The 20,742-nt window shown below is 40.7% G+C and overlaps 2 protein-coding genes across 7 annotated transcripts in view; both read right to left on the reverse strand.

Annotated features, from left to right (window-relative positions):
* The window catches only part of alkbh3 (alkB homolog 3, alpha-ketoglutarate dependent dioxygenase), a 36,111-nt gene extending 23,110 nt beyond the window's left edge, over positions 1-13,001 (reverse strand). For 3 of the 6 annotated variants that reach the window (XM_078414802.1, XM_078414803.1, XM_078414798.1), the window contains exons 1-3: positions 12,699-12,833; positions 8,075-8,191; positions 5,592-5,689 (exon numbers count right to left, since the gene is read on the reverse strand). In XM_078414802.1, coding sequence (XP_078270928.1) covers positions 5,592-5,689; positions 8,075-8,153 — 177 coding nt within the window. In that variant the 5' untranslated portion in view covers positions 8,154-8,191; positions 12,699-12,833. Of the gene's footprint in view, positions 1-5,591; positions 5,690-8,074; positions 8,192-11,955; positions 12,483-12,698 lie in introns of those variants that run through there. The other 3 variants (XM_078414799.1, XM_078414801.1, XM_078414800.1) reach the window with 3 other exon arrangements.
* Positions 13,002-17,111: 4,110 nt separating this feature from the next.
* Positions 17,112-20,742, reverse strand: part of hsd17b12a (hydroxysteroid (17-beta) dehydrogenase 12a) — a 54,848-nt gene continuing 51,217 nt past the window's right edge. Inside the window, exon 11 of the mRNA XM_078415285.1 lies at positions 17,112-17,925. Within this exon, the coding sequence (XP_078271411.1) occupies positions 17,812-17,925 (114 nt within the window). The 3' untranslated portion in view covers positions 17,112-17,811. The remainder of the gene's footprint in view (positions 17,926-20,742) is intronic.

The raw sequence follows: 20,742 nt of genomic DNA on the forward strand, positions 1-20,742 counted from the left end.
AGGGTGTTGTAGAGTAGATTAGACGATATGAGAGATAAGGATCATTGAACTTATTTTTAAATCTGATTGAAGTTCAATTAATGTATCTTGGATTCAAAGTTATATTTGTTTAGTGAGACATTTGATGGTCATAATGAACCTTATGTCACATCTGACTTTCTATTCCACATGTAGTGAAATGATTTTGCTGTTTTAAAGGTAAGCTGTAGTTGTAGGTTAATGAGAAAGAATCGGACTTATTAAAAGGTGATTAGTCACAATCCTATTTCTGTGCTGCTAGTGAAAAATTTGCTATCTCTTTCTTTGCAGTAACGAGAGATGAATTTTTGTTTGAAAAGATAGAGAACTCAACAATCAAAGATTAGCAGTTATTTTCTGAAATGTTTGGCTTCGCAGTTTATGAAATAGAAATTGCTGCAACAAAATGCCTGTATGTTATAATCAAACTAACACCTAGCAAGTTTATTACTGCTATAAATCAGAATCAGAATCAGAATAACCTTTACTGTCATCCAAAAAAAACAAGTCTTTTGGACGCAATTCCGTTACCCATAGTACAACAATAAGAGCAATAAAAATAAGCAATAACACACACTATCACAAACCAACACAAAACAACAAAAAAAGAAACATCCATCACAGTGAGTCTCCTCCAGTCACCTCCTCACTGTGATGGAAAGCCAGAATGTCTTTTCTCTTCCCTGCTGTCTCCTTCTCCCGCGGTCAGGCTGTTGATGTTGCTACGTTGGGGCGGTCGGGGCCCCCGACATTGAAGCCCCCGCCGGGCAGAGAAAATCCTGCGGCCTATTTCAGGCCGCGCCGGACGGTGAAAGGTCCGCAGCGGGCCGACCCAAGCCCCGCGATTGGGGGCGGGCGAAGACCCTGCCGCTGCCGGAGATCCCAATGTCAGCCCCCACCCAGGGGGCTGCGAGCTTCCGATATCCACGCGGCTCACGGCCGAAGCCTCCGAAGGCGAGTCGCAGCCGCACTTGCAGCGCCACCACAGCCTCCGAAGGCAACCAGCTCTTCAGATGGTTAGTCCGGTCCACGGGCTCTGCCAACCAGAGCCACAGGTGGTCCCAGCTGGAGGCCGCCAGCTCCAGGTGTTTGGCCGATGGTAGGCCGCAGCAGGAACGGAGACACGACCCAGAAAAAAAAGTCGCGTCTCCTTTTGGAAGAGACAATTTTACAGTTTCCCCCCACACATAGTACACAACTACAAAAAACACTACATCACATCTAAACACTACAATTAAGACAAAAAAACAACAGAAAACACAAAAGACAAACGGACTGCAGGTGAGCCACTTTTACATTATCGAATAAACGTATTATAATTTTATATTTTGTCGTCTTGTAATTTGTTGAAACCTCAGCACTAATTATCCCCCTCAATGAACAATTTCTTAAATTACTTGGGGTCTAAAATTTGAACCATGCAAATAAACAGAGCAATGTAGTGCTAACCTCCTGGCACCTCACTTCCACCATCCCAATCAATGATCATTTATCCTGACTCTGCTTTTTTGTTTTGCAGCCAGCTCATCATCCAGTCTGATACTTATAATAATAATAATAATGTATTTTATTTATATAGTGCTTTTCATATACTCAAGACGCTTTACAGAGATTTAGAGAACATAGGGAAATGAATAAATAGATAAATAAGTAAATAAATAAACGAACAGAGAAAGGAGACAGAAGGTGAGGTGACCTTCAGTGGTTGAAGGCAGTACTGAACAGGTGAGACTTCAGCGATGTTTTGAATGTGGTGAGTGTGGAGGAGTCTCTGACGGTTTGGGGTAGTGAGTTCCATAGGGTGGGAGCAGCGATGGAGAAAGCCCTGTCCCCCCAGGATCTGAGTTTGGTCCGGATGGGGGGGATAGGAGATTGGCAGCAGCAGAGCGGAGGGTGCAGGTGGGAGTGTGCCTGTGGAGGAGGTCAGTCAGGTAGGATGGGGCCAGGTTATGGAGGGCTTTGTAGGTCATGAGGAGGATTTTGTACTGGATTCTCTGGGGGATGGGGAGCCAGTGGAGTTTGTAAAGGACGGGGGTGATATGGTCACGGATCGGGGTGTGGGTGAGTAGACGGGCAGCGGAGTTTTGAATGTATTGAAGTTTACTGATGATTTTTGAGGGTGCGCCATAGAGGAGGCTGTTGCAGTAGTCCAGACGGGAGGTGATGAAGGCGTGGATGAGGGTTTCTGCAGCTGTGGAGGAGAGGGATGGACGGAGACGGGCAATGTTTTTGAGGTGGAAGAAGGCTGTCTTTGTGATGTGTTTGATGTGTTTGTCGAAGGAGAGGGCTTGATCAAAGATGATTCCAAGATTCCGGATGTGAGGTGAGGTGGATACTGGGAGACCATCAATGTTGAGGATGAAGTTTTGGGTGGATTTGGTGAGCGTTTTTGGACCAATGATGATGATTTCAGATTTGTTGCAATTGAGTTTGAGGAAATTTGATTGAAGCCAAGATTTTATTTCAGTGATGCAGTTTGTCAGTGTAGAGTGTGTGGTGGGGGAGATTGACTTGGTGGAGATGAGGAGCTGGATATCATCGGCGAAGCAGTGGAAGTTGAGACCATGACGGCGGATTAATTGACCAAGGGGGAACAGGTAGAGGATGAAGAGGAGGGGGCCAAGGACTGAGCCTTGGGGGACACCTTGGGGGAGGGGAGCGGTGGGGGATTTACAGTTGTTAATGGAGATGAACTGGTGTCTGTCAGAGAGGTAAGATTTGAACCAGGATAGGGCTGTGCCAGTGATGTTAAGGGAGGTTTCAAGTCGGGTGAGGAGCGCAGCGGTAGAGTTGCTGCTTTACAGCGAATGCAGCGCCGGAGACTCAGGTTCGATCCTGACTACGGGTGCTGCACTGTAAGGAGTTTGTACGTTCTCCCCGTGACCTGCGTGGGTTTTCTCCGAGATCTTCGGTTTCCTCCCACACTCCAAAGACGTACAGGTCTACTCTCATGGGAGGAGACAGTGGGCTCTGTAGAATGATTCTCCATGCAAAATGTCAGAATGGAAATCACAATTAAGCACCACAACCTTGTTTGCCTGGTGATGCAAGGATCCTCCCTGGTCAGACCCTCCATGCCCAGCCAATCTCAATCCCACTGCAGTCTGCCCTCAAGGTGGCTGTGGTGCAGTCAAGACAGTAATCCAGCTCTTTAGGACTGCAGATCTGCCAGGAACATCTGATAAAGGATGGAGTGGAACATTTTTTTAGGTTTGTCCCAGGAATCTGTGATGAACCAGGTGTTACCAGGGGTGCATGCTGAGACAAACATCGACTGCAGCTGGGAGATCATCAAATCAATGAAAGGTGCACTTCGATATGCCAGATACTTATGGGTCTCCCAGCATAAATTGTCTTCAAACAGGCAGAGACATCATATATATAAACAATAACAAGTGATTGCCATGATCCAAAGAACAAAAAGAAGATCCTAATTAACAATAGCATATACCCTTGCACCTTGGAATGTCCCATTCAGCAGCATTTAATTGCAGAATTCTTCTTGCACTGAAGACCCATCAGCCTCAAGCATACCGAGGTGTTTTAAAAATTATCACTGAATTGACAATCTTCCAGCAACAGTCAATGTTTGGCTTAGTATGCGTCCCTAGGAGATGTGGTAAATTACAGAGTCTTGGGATAATGCTAGTCAAAGCTCTATCCCTTCTCTGAAGTAATTCCATGCAGTAGAAAGCCGACGAGCTCAAAAATAGTTCTGGTGAATAAACTATGATTATTCAAACAAATGATGTCAAGTGGCACATTCCAAGATACAGGTGTACTTGCTAATAGATGCATGGGAGCTTCATGCAGTCACTGCAAAGGTTCTGTGGGGAAGGACCACAGTCTAGAATCCTGCCTCCACTTGGCACTGAAGGGCAGGGCTCTCTGTAACTAACTCTCAAATAACTCACTTTGTTTTTGAACATCAGAATCAGTTGTGCTGACCAAATGTAAGGGAATATATTGAATGTAGGTAATTACTTGTCCGGACTGCCTTAACTGTATAGGTTGGAAGTAGCTTGCAAAAAGAAATCAACCTCAGTCTGTTTCCCACATTGTCATTCCTCCAAAGCATCAAAATCGCCCACTGTTATACACTCACACGTATTGCTATCCGCATATTATCTCTGCTCACATTCACCCTACTACCATCACAATAATATACTTAAACATCAATTTGCAAAAACAGTCAGATATGGGGGTCTTGCATTCTACTGTAGCTGTCACTTATGAAGCAAAATTAAAAGATTTACACAAGTTGAGAATGTCTAGTTTAATAATTCTTAATATGTATTGTCAATACAGATACCAATTAATTTTTTCTTTTAATTAGCCAATAAACCCTCCAGCGTGGTGTGCATATAATGATTTTTATGGCAAGAATAAATTAAACCTTTCATTTGATTCTATTACATTTAAAACAATTTTGTTCCCTTCACCTGACAATGTGCCTACGTTGAAGAGATTTAATTAATATCTGAAGCATACATCAAGAGTTTCTGAAGGCAGACATAAAACCATAAAAAACACAAATGTGCAGTGATTGTTATGATCCAAAAAGAAAATTTGAATTAACATAGCACACCTCCTTGGAATGTGCCAGTCAGCAGCATTTGCTTGCTGAAATCCCCTTGCACTGCACCATCTATAAATTTCTGGTATACTAAATTTTGCTTTTCACTTAACTGATGATCTTCCAACAGCTGTTAATGTTTGTCTCAGTAGGTGTCCCTGAGAACACGTGGCAAATTAGCCTTGGGACAACCCTTGACAAAACTCCATTGCATCCTTTTCCTGCTTTAGAAGGCCGATGAGTTTAAGAATCTTTCTTTTTTAACAATTCTGGCAGATAAAGTATGTTTCTGCCTTTTTGTCAAAATAATTCTACCACCAAGCCTTTTATATATTATGAAATCCCATATAGATTACAACCTCTCTCAGAATAAATGAAGTATTAAGTATTTAATGACCCAAGATCCTAATCCGAGGCCTTTTAGGCACACAGTGGAAACGTTAAGACCTTTGATTTATTGTTTTCATTTGTTGAAATAACAAAAACTGGTAAACAATTAACACAATTCAAGTTAAAATGTGCGACGCTTTGTAAAACAATAATTTAAATATTTAAATCAATGTTTCCCAACAATGTGTTCATCACAAAAAGTATTGAATTGAATTGATCTGGAGCTAACAAAATAAGATATTATATTGTGCTTCGAGAATGAGAACTGCTTAGTTGTAATGAGCAATTTACAGTGCAATAAAAGAACGCACTTCCTTTTAACAACATTTTACGGTACTTGCAACAATCGTGCTGTTTTAGGGAGATGTGTATTTCTCCTGCCTTCTTCATTACACGCGTTACTTGTGGAATGAATGCCTTATTGGTCTATATCAAACAAATATAAAAAGGTGACCTTTTCTAGTGAAAGGCATATGTGATTTTTTTGCTCTTTGGCCATTAGTGGTATCTACGTCAATGGATTGCATCACGCTGTCTGTAAAATTGGACCCGATGTACTCAGCTAGATAGAATCACACACTTACAAACATTCCATTCTTTGTATTACCTCAGTTGGATCTTGGAAGACAAATCGCCCATCAGCTTCAGCCTGTTCTTTTGATGACCATTGTGTTCTGGCAACATTTTCTGTAGAGTGTCTGCCAGCTAAAAATAGATGGATTGCATGACATTTTCAAATTAATTTATCACAAACATAAAATGTTTCTCTCTATTATAGATTAAATTATTATAACATTTACATAAAACAAAGATGTCCCAGCAATGCTCTAAGTCAGAAATGAGAAGTTTTCAAAGTTTCCTTTCTGATATATATTCTAGTAAGACCATTTTTCAATGTAGGCAGGCAGACAGTAGAGTTATCAATAAACAAGTTCATTTTTCTTATTTTGATAACAAGACTATCATTTCATTGGAGTCACTTAACAACTGCTTTTGTGGAAGATGTCATTTGAGGCTGATTATATACGGAAAATGACACAGTGGAAAAAAATGTCTACATTCTGCATAATTAACCTCTCTGGTCCCAATTCTATTTGTTCCCACCCCCTCTATATCATAGTTCAAGTTTTTTTACTTGTCAGATATTTCACTCCAAATTCTGCTATTACTGTCCTTAAAATTTAGTAAGATAATTAAAAATAATGCATGTCTATGGTAATCCTGCACAGTGAACACAAAGTTGGGATATGGCTTCACTTACACTACACTTCATTCTCTTTGTTGTGCACATTCTCTGCCATGTAGAGTTGTGGATAAGTACAAGAAGAGAAAAAAGAAAAAAGTAGAAAGGAGAATCTTGGCCTTGATGTTTTGAATAATAATAAACTAATCAAGAGAAGTAAATGGAATCCATGTAGGAATAAACATCTTTTAGCAATGGACACTGTAGATCAGGAGGAGACTCAACTGAGGAGAGTTTTAAAATAAGATAGGTACTTTCACAACAACAAAAAAGTAAATCATGGTGAGAACATATATCTCTCAACTCTTGACATAACGGAACACTAAAAATACTAACCAAACCAAAAAAATGACTTGTTAAGGCACAGCTGGGTTCTTATGCAGTGCATGGGCACCACTGAATGATAAAACAAACATGATTTGCACATTTTGTTATTACTATTGCCAAGCATGTGCTGCCCTCATCTGGATATACTCTGTAGTCAAGCAAGACCTATTGAATAGAATGAATCATGATTGAGCGAGGGATTACTGACTTGGTCAAATAAGTTCTATTTTTCATTATGTTGCTGAATTGCTACTAAGTTGATGGAAGATCCACTTGTGCCATTTGGATTCCTGGATTTATATTCATCTAATTTGTTTGAAAACATAATCCATAATAGCATTTGTCCTTAAGCCAAGGTACTAAAAGAAAACACACTGCAACAGCGCAAAGAGCACCAGAAAGAATTGATGTCACTATCATTTTACATTGTAAAAGAAGTAGTTAACCGTTTGGGTACTTTAACACATCAAAACGGAAACATTGTTTGAGTTGCTTGTGCAGGATCAATATCCTATAAATTTATCATTAAATGTTAGAATTGTTTACTCTTAAATCTGTTTTATTTCTTTAATCAATCTGCAGTTCATGTGTATTATTGTTGATCAGAAGAGGAAATGTTCCATCTTTATCACATAACACATTCACCTTGCAAGCTTTGTCCTTAAGCCACTGGGTCCATTTGGAAAGAAGATGGTCAATTGAATTAATCTTCTCCTGGTAATCCAAATGGGAAGGGTTAATTCAATGAGCAAACCATGAAATCTACCAGTTGAGACCAAATGTAAATTTGAGCAACTCAACTCAGAATCCCAGAGCACCGAGCTCCAAGCTGCGTAAAACTCAGCGCAGCTGCTGTGCAGCAAATCCTAACTTGCCGAGTACAGCTCCGGGTTCATTTATAATTAAGATTCCATACCTCTTGATATCTTTAAAGTATTAAAATGCACTAACTTAAGGTAGTGTGGGAACAAGATAAGAAAGCAGGGCCAAAGTGAAAGTCAGACTACGCAATCAATCTGCTTTGATTGAACTACAATTCCCTCATTTATTCTGGTGTGTAAACATTGACATATATACCAAAGTAAATGTTATGCTGGAAAAATATAATTTTTGGAGTATTGTATAAAGTTCTGGTCGCCCCCATGACAAGAAGGTGGAAGCTTTGGAGAGGGTACAGAAGAGGATTACCAGAATGCAGCCTGGATGAGAGGGTATTTTCTGTAGGAAATTGGAAAAACCTGGATTATTCTTGTCCGGAGTGCCAGAGATTGAGATGATAGAAGACCTGATCAGTATAAGTAGGGTAGGCATAGGTAGGTCAGAACATTTTTCCTATGGTGGAAATATCAAAGACTAGAGGACATTATTTTAAGGTGAAAGGAGCATAGTTTAAAGGAGATGTGCAGGGCAAGTTTGGTGAGTGTCTAGAATGTGCCGTGAATGTTGACATTGACTACAGACATTGTGGGCTGAAGGGCCTGTTCATGTGCTGTATTTTGCGATGATCTATGTTCTCATACCTTGAAACACGGTTGTTGCTGTCTTACTGTGGCCTGCCCATGAACCCTGCACTCTTGCCCGCTGCCTTTTGTCTGCCATGAGTATTGTTTATCTCATTTCTTCATTGTCATAGCATTCTGAAGTACAAGAACACAACATCAGAACAATGGCAAAAATTCGTAATAAATATATTGTAATAAATTTGAAATTAATAAATATAGCAAAACAACTCAGCAAGTGCATTAAAAAGCAATATTTGTATCTTAAGTTAGGGATGTGTATCTGCATGTATTTACAGGAAGAAAAGTTTATAATTTTGGTCCCAAGCAACAGAAGCCATGGCAATTAATACTGCAATGATTAAAAGTGGCATCAGGCAAAAGACCAACATTGGAGTGTAAAACTATTACTTTGCAAAAATTTCTAAGCACCTGTTTTCGCTTCTTCATTCTGGAGTATTGTGTGTGGATTGATGATTAAAAAAAGAATTTAATCCATTTAAAAATAAGGCTGTAACGTATCAAAATGTGGAAAAAGTGAATACTTTCTGAATGCATTGTATAAGCACGTGAAGGTTTCAGCAACAGATGAACTGAGGCAGGTGTGGGAAGAGGCGATGTTACATAGGTAAACGAAGAGCGATTATTTGGTCAAAAGAACAATCTTATTCAGTCTTAAAAATTGATGAAATGGGAATGGATATGCTGTCTTGAGAATGGAGTCTGTGGAGAAAAATAAAAACAATGTCTATCATGACTCAATGCTACAATCTAAGCTACTAGCTACTTTTTTATTCAATCATCACTGATATTACTTATCATTGAGGACCAGTGCGGATGGTATATATTACTGGGTGCTAAAGCAGAGGAAGGGTACAATGTGGAAGAAGGTTAAAAAATTAGAGTATAGTTTGTATATAGTGATAGAAAATCAGAGGACTCAAAAAATGAATTATTGAGGTCTGGTTCACCTTTTAGAAAATTTCAGACATATTGCATGGAAAACGGCAGGGCTAATTGTATTGCTAGGAAATGTGTTCTGATGTTATTGAAGTGGCGGCCTTACACAGCCAGTAAATTGCTAAGTTTGCCAAGGCTGTTGCCATGAAAGCCTGGTAAAAAATAATCTTTCCCGTGGGCGGCACAGCAAGTTTACCCACCACTGTCAGCTCTACGTATGCTAGTGTCTGGCAGCACTAACACTGCAATAAACAATTACCATATAAGCTTTTTCTGCTGCACATTGTACAGAATGACTTTCTGCCTCCATTACCTGATGCATTACCCTGAGACAATGGATGGGATCAGAGACACTGGACCTACCTACTATGATTTGTATACCAGTAGCACAAATGTACCTTCAATAAATCTGCACTTCTATTGAACATAAGATCAAGGGAGGAGAGGCCATTCCTCGCCCTGTGGCTGTGCCACCATTCAACATGATCAAAGCTGATTTTTTTTACTCGGTACTATTTTGCTCCACTAACCCAATTTCGCTCGATTTCCTTAACATCCAATAAATCCATTAATCTCTTTCCTGAATGTAGTCAATGGCCAAGCCTTTGCAGCACTTTTGAACAGAGAATTCCAAATATTCACCATCTTCAGGATGATGATTTTTCTCAGCGTTATCTTGAATGATCGAACCTTCATTATGAATCCCCAGAGAAAACTTCAACTCTACCTTGCTCAATATGATATTTGTACTATTCAATGTGATCCATTCTCATTCTTCTGAACTTAAGAGAGCACTCGTCTAATCATTTATCTTCATTCAACAAATCTGCTATCACAGGAATCAATCTGGCGGCCCTTTGCGGCACTGTTTTGCATTTACTTCCATGTTTAGATAGGGAGACCAGAACTGTGCACTATATTTCCTTGTGATCGCACAGGGCAATACATAATTGGAAAAAGCTTCTTGGGAAATAATAATAGCATTCAACAGGTTCTACTCTTGTTTTCAAATCCTCTCAATAAGCATCTTGTATACTTCCAAATTGCTTGTGGAACCAACATATTGACTTTCAGTGATACATTAACATCCAGGTCTCTCTGAATAGAACACTGATCAATCTCTCACTATCTAAAAAATAAATCATTTCACATTTCAGATTTTATTCTACCTTTTTTTCTGGATGACCTTACATTTTGCACATTATATTCTATTTGCCATGTCCATCATAGTCCCCATTGAAGTCTCTCTGCATCTTCCTCACAGTGCACACTCCCATCAAGCTTGGATATACTATACTTGATCCTTTTATCCAAATCACTGATATAAATCTAAATTTTTTTAAAAAATGATATAAATGGCCACAACCGCAGTAATGATCTCTGTGGCAATCCTTTAGTCACAGCTTCCCAAGCCTTCTGCCCATTTATCAGTCCTTAACGGTATAGAAATTCCAGGTTCATAAACTCCAATTTAGTTTTAATAATTCAAATGCACCTCACTAATTGGTTTGCCGTTATTTAATCTAATAAAAACATTTTTAAAAATCTAACAGATAATATTTTTAAAAAGATTGAGGAAAAACCTTTTCATCCAGAGAGTTGTGAATCTGTGGAATTCTTTGCCACAGAAGGCAGTGGAGGCCAATTCACTGGATGTGTTCAAGAGAGTGAGATATAGCTCTTAGGGCTAACGGAGTCAAGGAATATGTGGACAATGCAGGAGCGGGGTCCTGATTTTAGATGATCAGCCATGATCATATTGAATGGTGGTGCTGGCTTAAAGGGCCGAATGGCCTACTCCTGGACTTACTTTCTATGTTTCAGTTAACTCTATTGAATCCTATTATTATTTTCCATGTGCCTTATTACACTTCCTTAACAAGAGATTCTGGCACTTCCCTTTCAGTTGATGTCGGCCTGTTTGAAATAGTGAGGTAACATTTGTTGCATCCCAATCTGTGGCAACTGTTCTGGAATTTGTTCTGAAAGATAACAGTGCAAGCATCACTGTCATAATCATCTGCTTCAAAACTCTCAGATGCAGGTCATCAAATTCTGGAAACTTTTAGTCCTGTTAATTTCTCCCATACTAGTTTTTTGATTGGTGCCGATTGCTTTAAATTTCGCATTTATTGTGAATCTGTAATTCTCTACTATTTCCAGAAGGTTTCCTGAGTCTTTATGCATGGAGATAGGTACAACATATTTAATTCCTCCTGTGTAGGAAAGAACTGCAGATGCTGGTTTAAATCGAACGTAGACAAAAAATGCTGGAGTAACTCAGTGGGGCAGGCAGCATCTCCGGAGAGAAGGAATGGGTGACGTTTCGGGTCAAGAACCTTCTTCAGACTGAATTAATTCCCCCTTATTCCTTGATATATTGAAATTGGACTGGCTTGTAGTTTTAAGGATACAAGTGCTCAGGTTGTGGCAATGCACTCAACAACAGAACTAAATGCTTTTGAAATATTCTGTAAGGTTATCTAAGTAAATGTGATCATCTACACGCAAACAGCACATAAAAAGATGAATAGCTAGATTATCACGAATGGTGGTAATTAGATGATAAGAAATCACATTTTCAAATATTATGTCACTACATCCATCAATTAGAATAGCCAGTCCTGCTTTAACATCAAACACGACTTAAATAATCAACAGGAGCATCACCAACAACTTGGAAAGATCTTCATATCTCATTGCTGGGTCACTCCGCATTTGATTTTTGCCATAAGTTCAAAAAATACGAAACGGGGTAAGAATAGGCTGCAAGGGTTCAGAGCCAGTACGATTATGACCACACTTTTACTTCACCAAGTGCAGATTTTTCGGCAAAAAGTTAGCAGAGTATATGCTTTGTTGCATTGATGTACAGTACGTCACATCGGGAACACCGGATGCAATAGATAAGGTTAGAAAAGGTGCACGTGAACCTGTCTCACCTGAAAGGACTGCTGTGGTCCCTGGATGTAGGTGAGGGAGAAGCTATGGGGGTGGGGGGCGGGGTTAACCACGTTTACTAAAACATGAAAGGTGTCAGAGGTCCAAGTAAATTTGAGGGCAGGGTGAAAGTTAGTGATAAAGTTAATGAAATCAACATGTTGTTGTCGATGTAATGGAGGAAGAGTTAGGGGATGGTGTTAGTGTACATTTGGAGTAAACACAGGACAGATTTGGAAAGGTACATGGAGTAGAACGTTTAAAGGGATACGAGTCAAAAACAGGGAGATGGATGAGCATTTTGGTTAGCATCAATGAGTTGGGCCGAAGCACAGAAACAGGCTCCTAAGCCCACAATATTTATTGTACCAAAGATAGACACAAAAATGCTGGAGTAACTTAACGGGACAGGCAGCACCTCTGGAGAGAAGGAATTGGTGACATAGATATCTATCTCTGCCCTGTGTGGTTGGAGGGACAGGGGACTCCCTGGCTGTTGTGGGGAAGGGTCTCACCGATTTATCTGAACAGAACATCACACAAGGAATAGATCAGGAAGATGCCACCCCCCACCCCCCTCCACTCCCCCGTTCAATCAGATCGTGCAGCGACAGTGCCCTACACTGAATCCACATCCCCGCCATCCGACCAATTTCCCCCCTGGGATAAAGTTATATCGTATCGTGTAGGAAAGAACAGCAGATGCTGGTTTAAATCGCAGATAGACACAACATGTTGGAGTAACCTAGCGAGACAGGCAGCATCTCTGGGAATGGGTGACGTTTCGGTTCGAGGCCCTTCTTCACATTTATATCGTATGTCTTATATCGTGTCGTGTCGCGTCGTTCCCTCCTCCCGCACCGGTCCGAGCTCACCCACCTTCCGTCCCTCACCCACTGTCCGTCCTTCCCCCGCTGTGTCACAGCGCCGAGTCCGGCCGGCTCCCGCACCGAGGGACCGCGGCGAATCGTTCCCACCCTGCGCCCGCTCCGGGCTAGCTGAACCTGCAGCCGGCGGCGCAGGCGGCCGGGGAACCAGCTCCGGCAACGCCAGGGAGACCACAGTGTGAAATATAAATAAAACGCGAGGGAGAAAATAAAACAGGAGAAGAGGGGCAGAGGGAGGGCAAGACAGGAGCGAAATGTAGAACATAAGTGGGAAAAGATGCTGCTCGACACGCAGAGTTCTTAAAACAGTCAGTGTGTTCTTGCTGCAATGAGAAAATACAAGTGTTTCCAAACTGTAGTTAATGGATGTGTAGTTAATAGTCTGAAGAAGGGTCTCGACCCGAAACGTCATCCATTCCTTCTCTCTTGAGATGCTGCCTGACCTGCTGAGTTACTCCAGCATTTTGTGAATAAATACCTTCGATTTGTACCAGCATCTGCAGTTATTTTCTTATACTACTAGTTAATAGATGCAGTTAACCCTTCTGAAGGAAGGATACACTTGCCATACACACTCGCAAAGGTCTACCAGACCGATTGTTTCTTTTTTTGGAGTGGGGGTTAAAAATCTATCCACAACATCTTTCGTTATCAACAAACTCCTGCAGGAACTCACATGTCAGGAAGTATCTCAGACCCATTTCCCAAGCTTCTTCAATGGCGCAATCGTATTACCAGCATCTGGGCATGGGCAGCCAACTTCAGGAGTGTGTTCCATTTGGCATGTAATAAATAACAAGGCATCCATCTCTATTGTATTTTACTATTTATGAATCAATGTAACTTCTGTACGACCATAATAGACAATTGGTGCAGGAGGAGGCCATTCGAGCCAGCACCAGCATTCAATGTGATCATGGCTGATCATTCTCAATCAGTACCCCGTTCCTGCCTTCTCCCCATACCCCCTGACTCCGCTATCCTTAAGAGCTCTATCTAGCTCTCTCTTGAATGCATTCAGAGAATTGGCCTCCACTGCCTTCTGAGGCAGAAAATTCCAGATTCACAACTCTGACTGAAAAGGTTTTTCCTCATCTCAGTTCTAAATGGCCTACCCTTTATTCTTAAACTGTGGCCCCTTGTTCTGGACTCCCCCAACATTGGGAACATGTTTCCTGCCTCTAACGTGTCCAACCCCTTAATAATCTTATACGTTTCGATAAGATACCCTCTCATCCTTCTAAATTCAATGCAACCATTAGAGTCAGGGGAACAACTGTTCGATGCAAAACAGCTAAACACGGCCTTTTATGACTTTGCTGTACAATGAACTCTACTGTTGCAATTGAAATTACATTAGAAATACATTGGATTAAAGTTTAGCAGCAGCCTTCATAAGTGATAGAAGAATTAGGCCATCCGGCCCATCATGTCTACTCCGCCATAACCCCTGACACCAATTCAAATTATGGCTCCTGGAGCACATTGGTTCCATAATAACCTGTTTTTTGTTATATAATAAAACTGCATCTATGGAGAGAAATGAAATAGAGAACATTTTGGGTCAGGACTCCTCCTCAAAACTGGAGTCAACAGTGATATCTGATGGGGAGAGGCAAGAGATAGCCACTGGTAGGTGGATCTAGGTAAGGAGCAGTTGATTGGCCAATGAATCAGATGTGGGAGAAGGGTGGAAATAGTCAACGACTGGAGATGATAAGTGGAGAAGAAAAAAGTTATAGATGGTGGATGGAACCTGGTATGAAACAAGAGAGAGAAATGTGGAACCAGAGGAAGGAAGTGTGTAGATAGGTACAGGGCAATGGGATAGGAACTGGGAAGAGCTGGGCGAGTGGAAAGAAAGGTGTGAATAGGAGGACCTGTGCAGATGAGAAGTGGGAGTTTTACTTGAAAGTGGAAAATTCAATGTTTATGCTATTTGGTTGTCAGCTACCCAAGTGAAATGTGAGGTGCTATTCTTCCAGTTTGTGTCTGGTCTTACTTTGGTAATGGAGGAGTGTGCAGGCAGACACTTTGGTATGGGAACGGGAATTGAAATGGCTTGCAACTGGAAGCTCTAGACAGAACAAATGTTTTGCAAAGTAGTCACCTGGTCTATATTTGATCTCGCCGATGAAGCGGCCACATTGAGAGCACCAAATGTAATAGATGAGGTTGGAGGAGGTGCATGTAAACCTCATGCTATTCGTTATAACAGAAGCAGATGTGTTTAAAAAAAGGACAGTGCTAAAACATTGATGGTGTCATAAGATTTATAAATTCAACTTTTATTTCATATTAAGATTCAAAGATCCGATACAGAAATGTAAAAAAAATCATGGTGTCATAAATAAGCTGCTTTGTGTTAGGTGCGCGCATTAATTATAGCTCCAAATGGTGAAAACAGTCAAGTTCTGCAATACAGTTACAACTGAATTGACAAAATTCATTTCACACTTTCTTGCACACATTGAACAGAAAGCCAACCCTTCATTTATTCAGCTTACCAAATCTGCATATGAACCAAACTTCGATTTAACCAGTTCAGCACCATTGTATGTATTGCATGTTTAGAAATATCCAGAATTTTAAATGCCACCAAAATTTATTTTACACACACTAAAGAATACCATGGTGAGCCACACATGAACATAAACCAATATCTCATTTCAGGTTTACTTTTGAGTGAATCTAAATGTTGTTAGTCAGTTATATGTAATGCAACAGACAATTCTACTATTCATGTTTGCAGTTAATAGCTTAATTCAGAACCCACAAATTCACCAGTTTAGTTTAGTGATACAGCTTGGAAAAAGGGTGTTTGGCTCACCAAGTCTATGCCGACCAACAATTGCTCATTCACACGTTCAATGTTATCCCACTTTCACATCCACCCCCTACGTATTGGGAGCAAATAACAGAGGCCAATGAACCTATAAACTCACAAGCTTTTGGGATATAGGAGGAAACCGGAGCACCCCGAGGAAAACTACGCAGTCACAGGGAGAACCCAAAATTGCAGAGTATTTTTATAACTTAGATTACTGTTACCTAGAACTTAGCTTAGTGTTTGCAGAAGTTTATAGACTGGATGAAGAGCTCCATACAATGCTTTGTTCACCATTTCACATCTTCGCTGACACAGGGATAACAGAAATGCTTTTAATGACACTTTGGGAAGGATGGGAGTAATCAGTAACTTCATTGTGATAATTCCATTATGAGAAGTGTTTCCAGAATTTGGAACCAGCATAAATATATAGGCAAGCTAGTGTAAAAACATGGAAACATTTGTAAACAAATCACCTCTTTCTCTCTCTTCCGATTGTACTTTCTAATTTATGAAGCTTGTGTTTTAGGATCAAATACCTTCGCAGAAAATCTGATATAATGTTTTAATCATAAGGAACTAAACACAAGTAATCAAATATTTATACCAAAATGCAAGAATTCCACCAGTTGTTTTGCACAATTCACATTAGTCACATTTTTCTATATATTGATTTTTCTGTTCCAATTCACACTAGTCACATTTTCCAAGAGTTACTAATATTTGATTTTTGCATAAAAAATAATGGATTTTAAAAGCTTCAACAATTGTTTAAATACTAAACATAGCACAAAAAGTAAGGAAATTTGTGTTTGGTAGATTATTTCTTTGTTGTAACAATGCTTCTTGGCAATAAATCTTATACCGTTGGAAAGCCTGTTTATTTCCCTTTTAAATAGTGCCACATTTGTAAGGAACATGCATTTGTGGGATGAGCAGCAGAGCTGAGTATATGGGTTGCGCCCATGAAAAATTTGCCAAATCTTCTCTGCCAATGCCAAACAGCTTATTCTGCTGTTGCTATTGACTCTTGTTTTGAGCTTCTGGTACCCCCAGGTGCTGACAAGAATGGGATGCCATCCCGCAACAGTGTGTGACCAGGCTGGTGACCAGCATGAGGAGGAGGTGCCACCAGGCTGTTATGGCTGTGTATGGTTCTTCCACACGCTATTGTGGCTCCTGTTTATTAAATGAATAAATTGTTAAATTGCCAATGTGTCTTGTTTCTTCAGACTTCAATCATCCAATCCACCAAACAACACCGAACAAGAGTCAATGGCAGAATAAGCTGTTTGGCATTGGCAGAGAAGATTTGGCAAATTTTTCATGGGCGCAACCCATATACTCAGCTCTGCTGCTCATCCCACAAATGCATGTTCCTTACAAATGTGGCACCATTTAAAAGGGAAATAAACAGGCTTTCCAACGGTATAAGATTTATTGCCAAGAAGCATTGTTACAACAAAGAAATAATCTACCAAACACAAATTTCCTTACTTTTTGTGCTATGTTTAGCTAGCAATACAAATACCTGTTTGTTTGATTTCAAATTTAATTCCAACAGTAAGAGCTCTGTGTAAGCTGGCCAACATTGGCGGCAGCTTAAAAACTGGGCACCAATTAGCATATAGTTTACATGTATACAAAGCAACCAATCACCTTTAGAAATACAAGTTACAATAGATTGTGAAATATTTGTGGGACAGCCAAATGACTCAATACGTCTTGAGTTGGAAGTCACGACAATTGCATGTGAGATTAAGCATTGCTTTAACCAACTTTCATTGAATCTGAGATCAGGATTGTATCTGATCAAAACACAATTACTGGCGCATCAGAACAGAGTCAATCTGCGCTGTTATTTAAATGCCTGGACAGAACTCTGCATAACAGAATATTTTAAACTGAATTGCAAACTCTTCCTGCTGGGACTTTACCAAACTAAATATAAAGATAATCTGGTGCACAATAAGGTTTTTTTTTAAATCGCAACAAATGAAAACAAAAGTATCTTCTGCCTTGGTCCTGAGAGCAATTTCGCCAAAATGTACTTTATTCCAATAAACAGTGCCTCAATAATAATTCATTCACAAGGAATCACATTTTCATGTTGCTTCTTGTTGATCATGTTGCAAATTTGGTCAATCCCCTTTCGCTTTAAGCTTCTTAAGTGAGCGAGCACGGATACCCTGGTTCATCTTCATGGACTGGTTTATTACCAGAGAAACCGGAAGTAAAGATGTAATAATCCAACCCTAAAGAATGTTTAAAATATTTTTATTACTGTCACATTTTTATTTACAAACTTTTCCATGAATTTAAAAATTAAGTAAACTGGGATTTAAAAGTTGTTATGTGCTATTTTTAGATGTACACTTACCACGCACACCATTTTTAAACCAACATTTGTCTTTCAAATGAAAACTACAAACAAATTTGGTCTGTAATATTAAGTTCCAAGAGATGGATAGGGGGAAAGAAGAGGCAAAGAGTTCCATCTCTTTGATGTTGGTGCTGAACTATTTAGATGGAGACATATTTGAATCCAAGCCAAGATATTTAAGTTCAAGTAATCAAATAAACATCAAATACAATACTATCTGTAATAGCGAGCATGAAACTAATGGATGGTCATATGGTGTGCGTAAAGTTGATGCGATCATGGATAAAGTTGATGCGATCAAGAATGCGCCCACTCCCAGAAACATAACTGAGATCCGATCCTTTTTAGAATTAGTGCATTATTATGGGAAGTTTGTGCCAAATCTGTCCACCTGTTTACATCCCTTGAATGAGCTAATGAGAAAAGATGTACCATGGAAGTGGACACGTAAATGTGATCAAGCTTTTAAGTCATGTAAAGCTCAGTTGGCAGAGTTCAATGCTTGTTCATGACGATGTCAATAAGCCGATGAAGTTAGCATGTGATGCTTCACCATACGGTGTTGGTGCTGTGATCTCTCGTGTTAGAAAATGGAGAGGAAAGGCCAATAGCATTTGCGTCTAGAACACTCAATGCCAGTGAGAGAAATTATGTGCAAATAGAGCGAGAGGCTCTTGCATTGATTTTTTCCGTTAGGAGCTTTCACAAATACTTGTATGGTAGAAGGTTTGTAATCGAGACAGATCACCAGCCGTTGACAGTGATCCTAAATCCAAAAGCACACGTACCAACTCTCGCAGCAGCCAGAATGCAAAGATGGGCATTGATATTGTCTGCATACCAGTATGATATTCAGTATCGTAAGGCAGCAGAGCACAGCAATGCTGATGACATGTCTAGATTACCTTTGGAATCGGAGGTTACCCCAAACAGAGAGGACTTGTTTTACTTCTCTCATGTAGATGAATTACCTATCACATCAGGGGACATTCGGAAGGTTACTTGCAGTGACAGATTTTTGTCAAGAGTGCAGGAATATATTACAAATGGATGGCCAAACAAATTGCCGAATTCAGAGGCAGAACTGAAACCATTCTTTGTACGTAGGAACAAACTCTCAGTAGAGCAAGGTTGTGTCATGTGGGGAGCGAGAGTTGTAATACCTGAAAAATATGGAGTAAAATTGCTAGAAGATCTTCATGATCAGCATTTGGGAATATCTAACAAAGAGTCTAGCTAGAAGCTATCTATGGAGGCCTGGTCTAGATAAGGACATAGAACAAACGGTGAAAGTGTAGCGCATGTCAAGCAGTTGGAAAGAATCCACCCACAGTACTGCTACAGCCATGGAAATGGCCGGTTAGAGTGTGGCAAAGATTACACATTGACTTTGCAGAGTTAGATGGACAACAATTGTTCATTGTGATTGATAGTCACTCCAAGTGGATTGAGGTGTTTTCGATGAAAAAAACAACATCCAGCAAAATGATAGACATTTTGCGAGGATTGTTTGCATCCTATGGATTTCCAGAGGAAATTGTGTCTGATAACGGACCACAATTCTGTTCACAAGAGTTTGCACAATTCATGAAAGGGAATGCTGTAAAACACACTAGAGTAGCTCCATACCATCCCGCTTCCAATGGAGCAGCAGAACGCACAGTGCAAATTGTGAAGCATACATTAGTCAAAGAACTGCTGGATTCAAATTTTTAAAAAAGACAGTTGTCTTTGTTTCACAAACTGGCTAACTTTCTGATTACATATCGAAACACACCTCACACCACTACTGGTCAAACACCAGCTGAACTGTTCTTGAAAAGAAAACCCAGAACAAGGTTTTCACTGTTGAAACCAAACTTGCCTCAAATAGTAGAAGAGAAACAGGAGAAACAAAAAGCATATCATTACACTTCTTCCCACCCGGTCCCCTGCAAAAAGTCTATCCCCTACTCCCAATTCCTCCGTCTACGCCGCATCTGTGCCCGGGATGAGGTGTTTCAGACTAGGGCTTCCGAGATGTCCTCGTTTTTCAGAAAACGGGGCTTCCCCTCCTCCATTATAGATGAGGCTCTCACTAGGGTCTCTTCTACATCCCGCAGCTCCGCTCTTGCTCCCCATCCCCCCACTCGCAACAAGGACAGGATCCCCCTCGTTCTCACCTTCCACCCCACCAGCCAGCGGATCCAACATATCATCCACCAACATTTCCGTCACCTACAACAGGACCCCACCACTGGCCATATCTTCCCATCCCCTCCCCTCTCTGCATTCCGCAGAGACCGTTCCCTCCGCAACTCCCTGGTCCACTCGTCCCTTCCTACCCAAACCACCCTAACCCCGGGCACTTTCCCTTGCAACCGCACGAGATGCAACACCTGTCCCTTTACCTCCCCCCTCAACTCCATCAAAGGACCCAAACATTCTTTCCAGGTGAGACAGAGGTTCACCTGCACCTCCTCCAACCTCATCTATTGCATCCGCTGCTCTAGATGTCAACTCATCTATATCGGCGAAACCAAGCGCAGGCTCGGCGATCGCTTCGCTGAACACCTGCGCTCGGTCCGCATTAACGCCACTGATCTCCCGGTGGCCCAGCACTTCAACTCCCCCTCCCATTCCCAGTCTGACCTCTCTGTCATGGGCCTCCTCCAGTGCCATAGTGAGGCCCGCCGGAAATTGGAGGAGC

This window comes from Rhinoraja longicauda, chromosome 18 (genome assembly GCF_053455715.1).
Source record: "Rhinoraja longicauda isolate Sanriku21f chromosome 18, sRhiLon1.1, whole genome shotgun sequence".
NCBI lineage: Eukaryota > Metazoa > Chordata > Chondrichthyes > Rajiformes > Arhynchobatidae > Rhinoraja > Rhinoraja longicauda.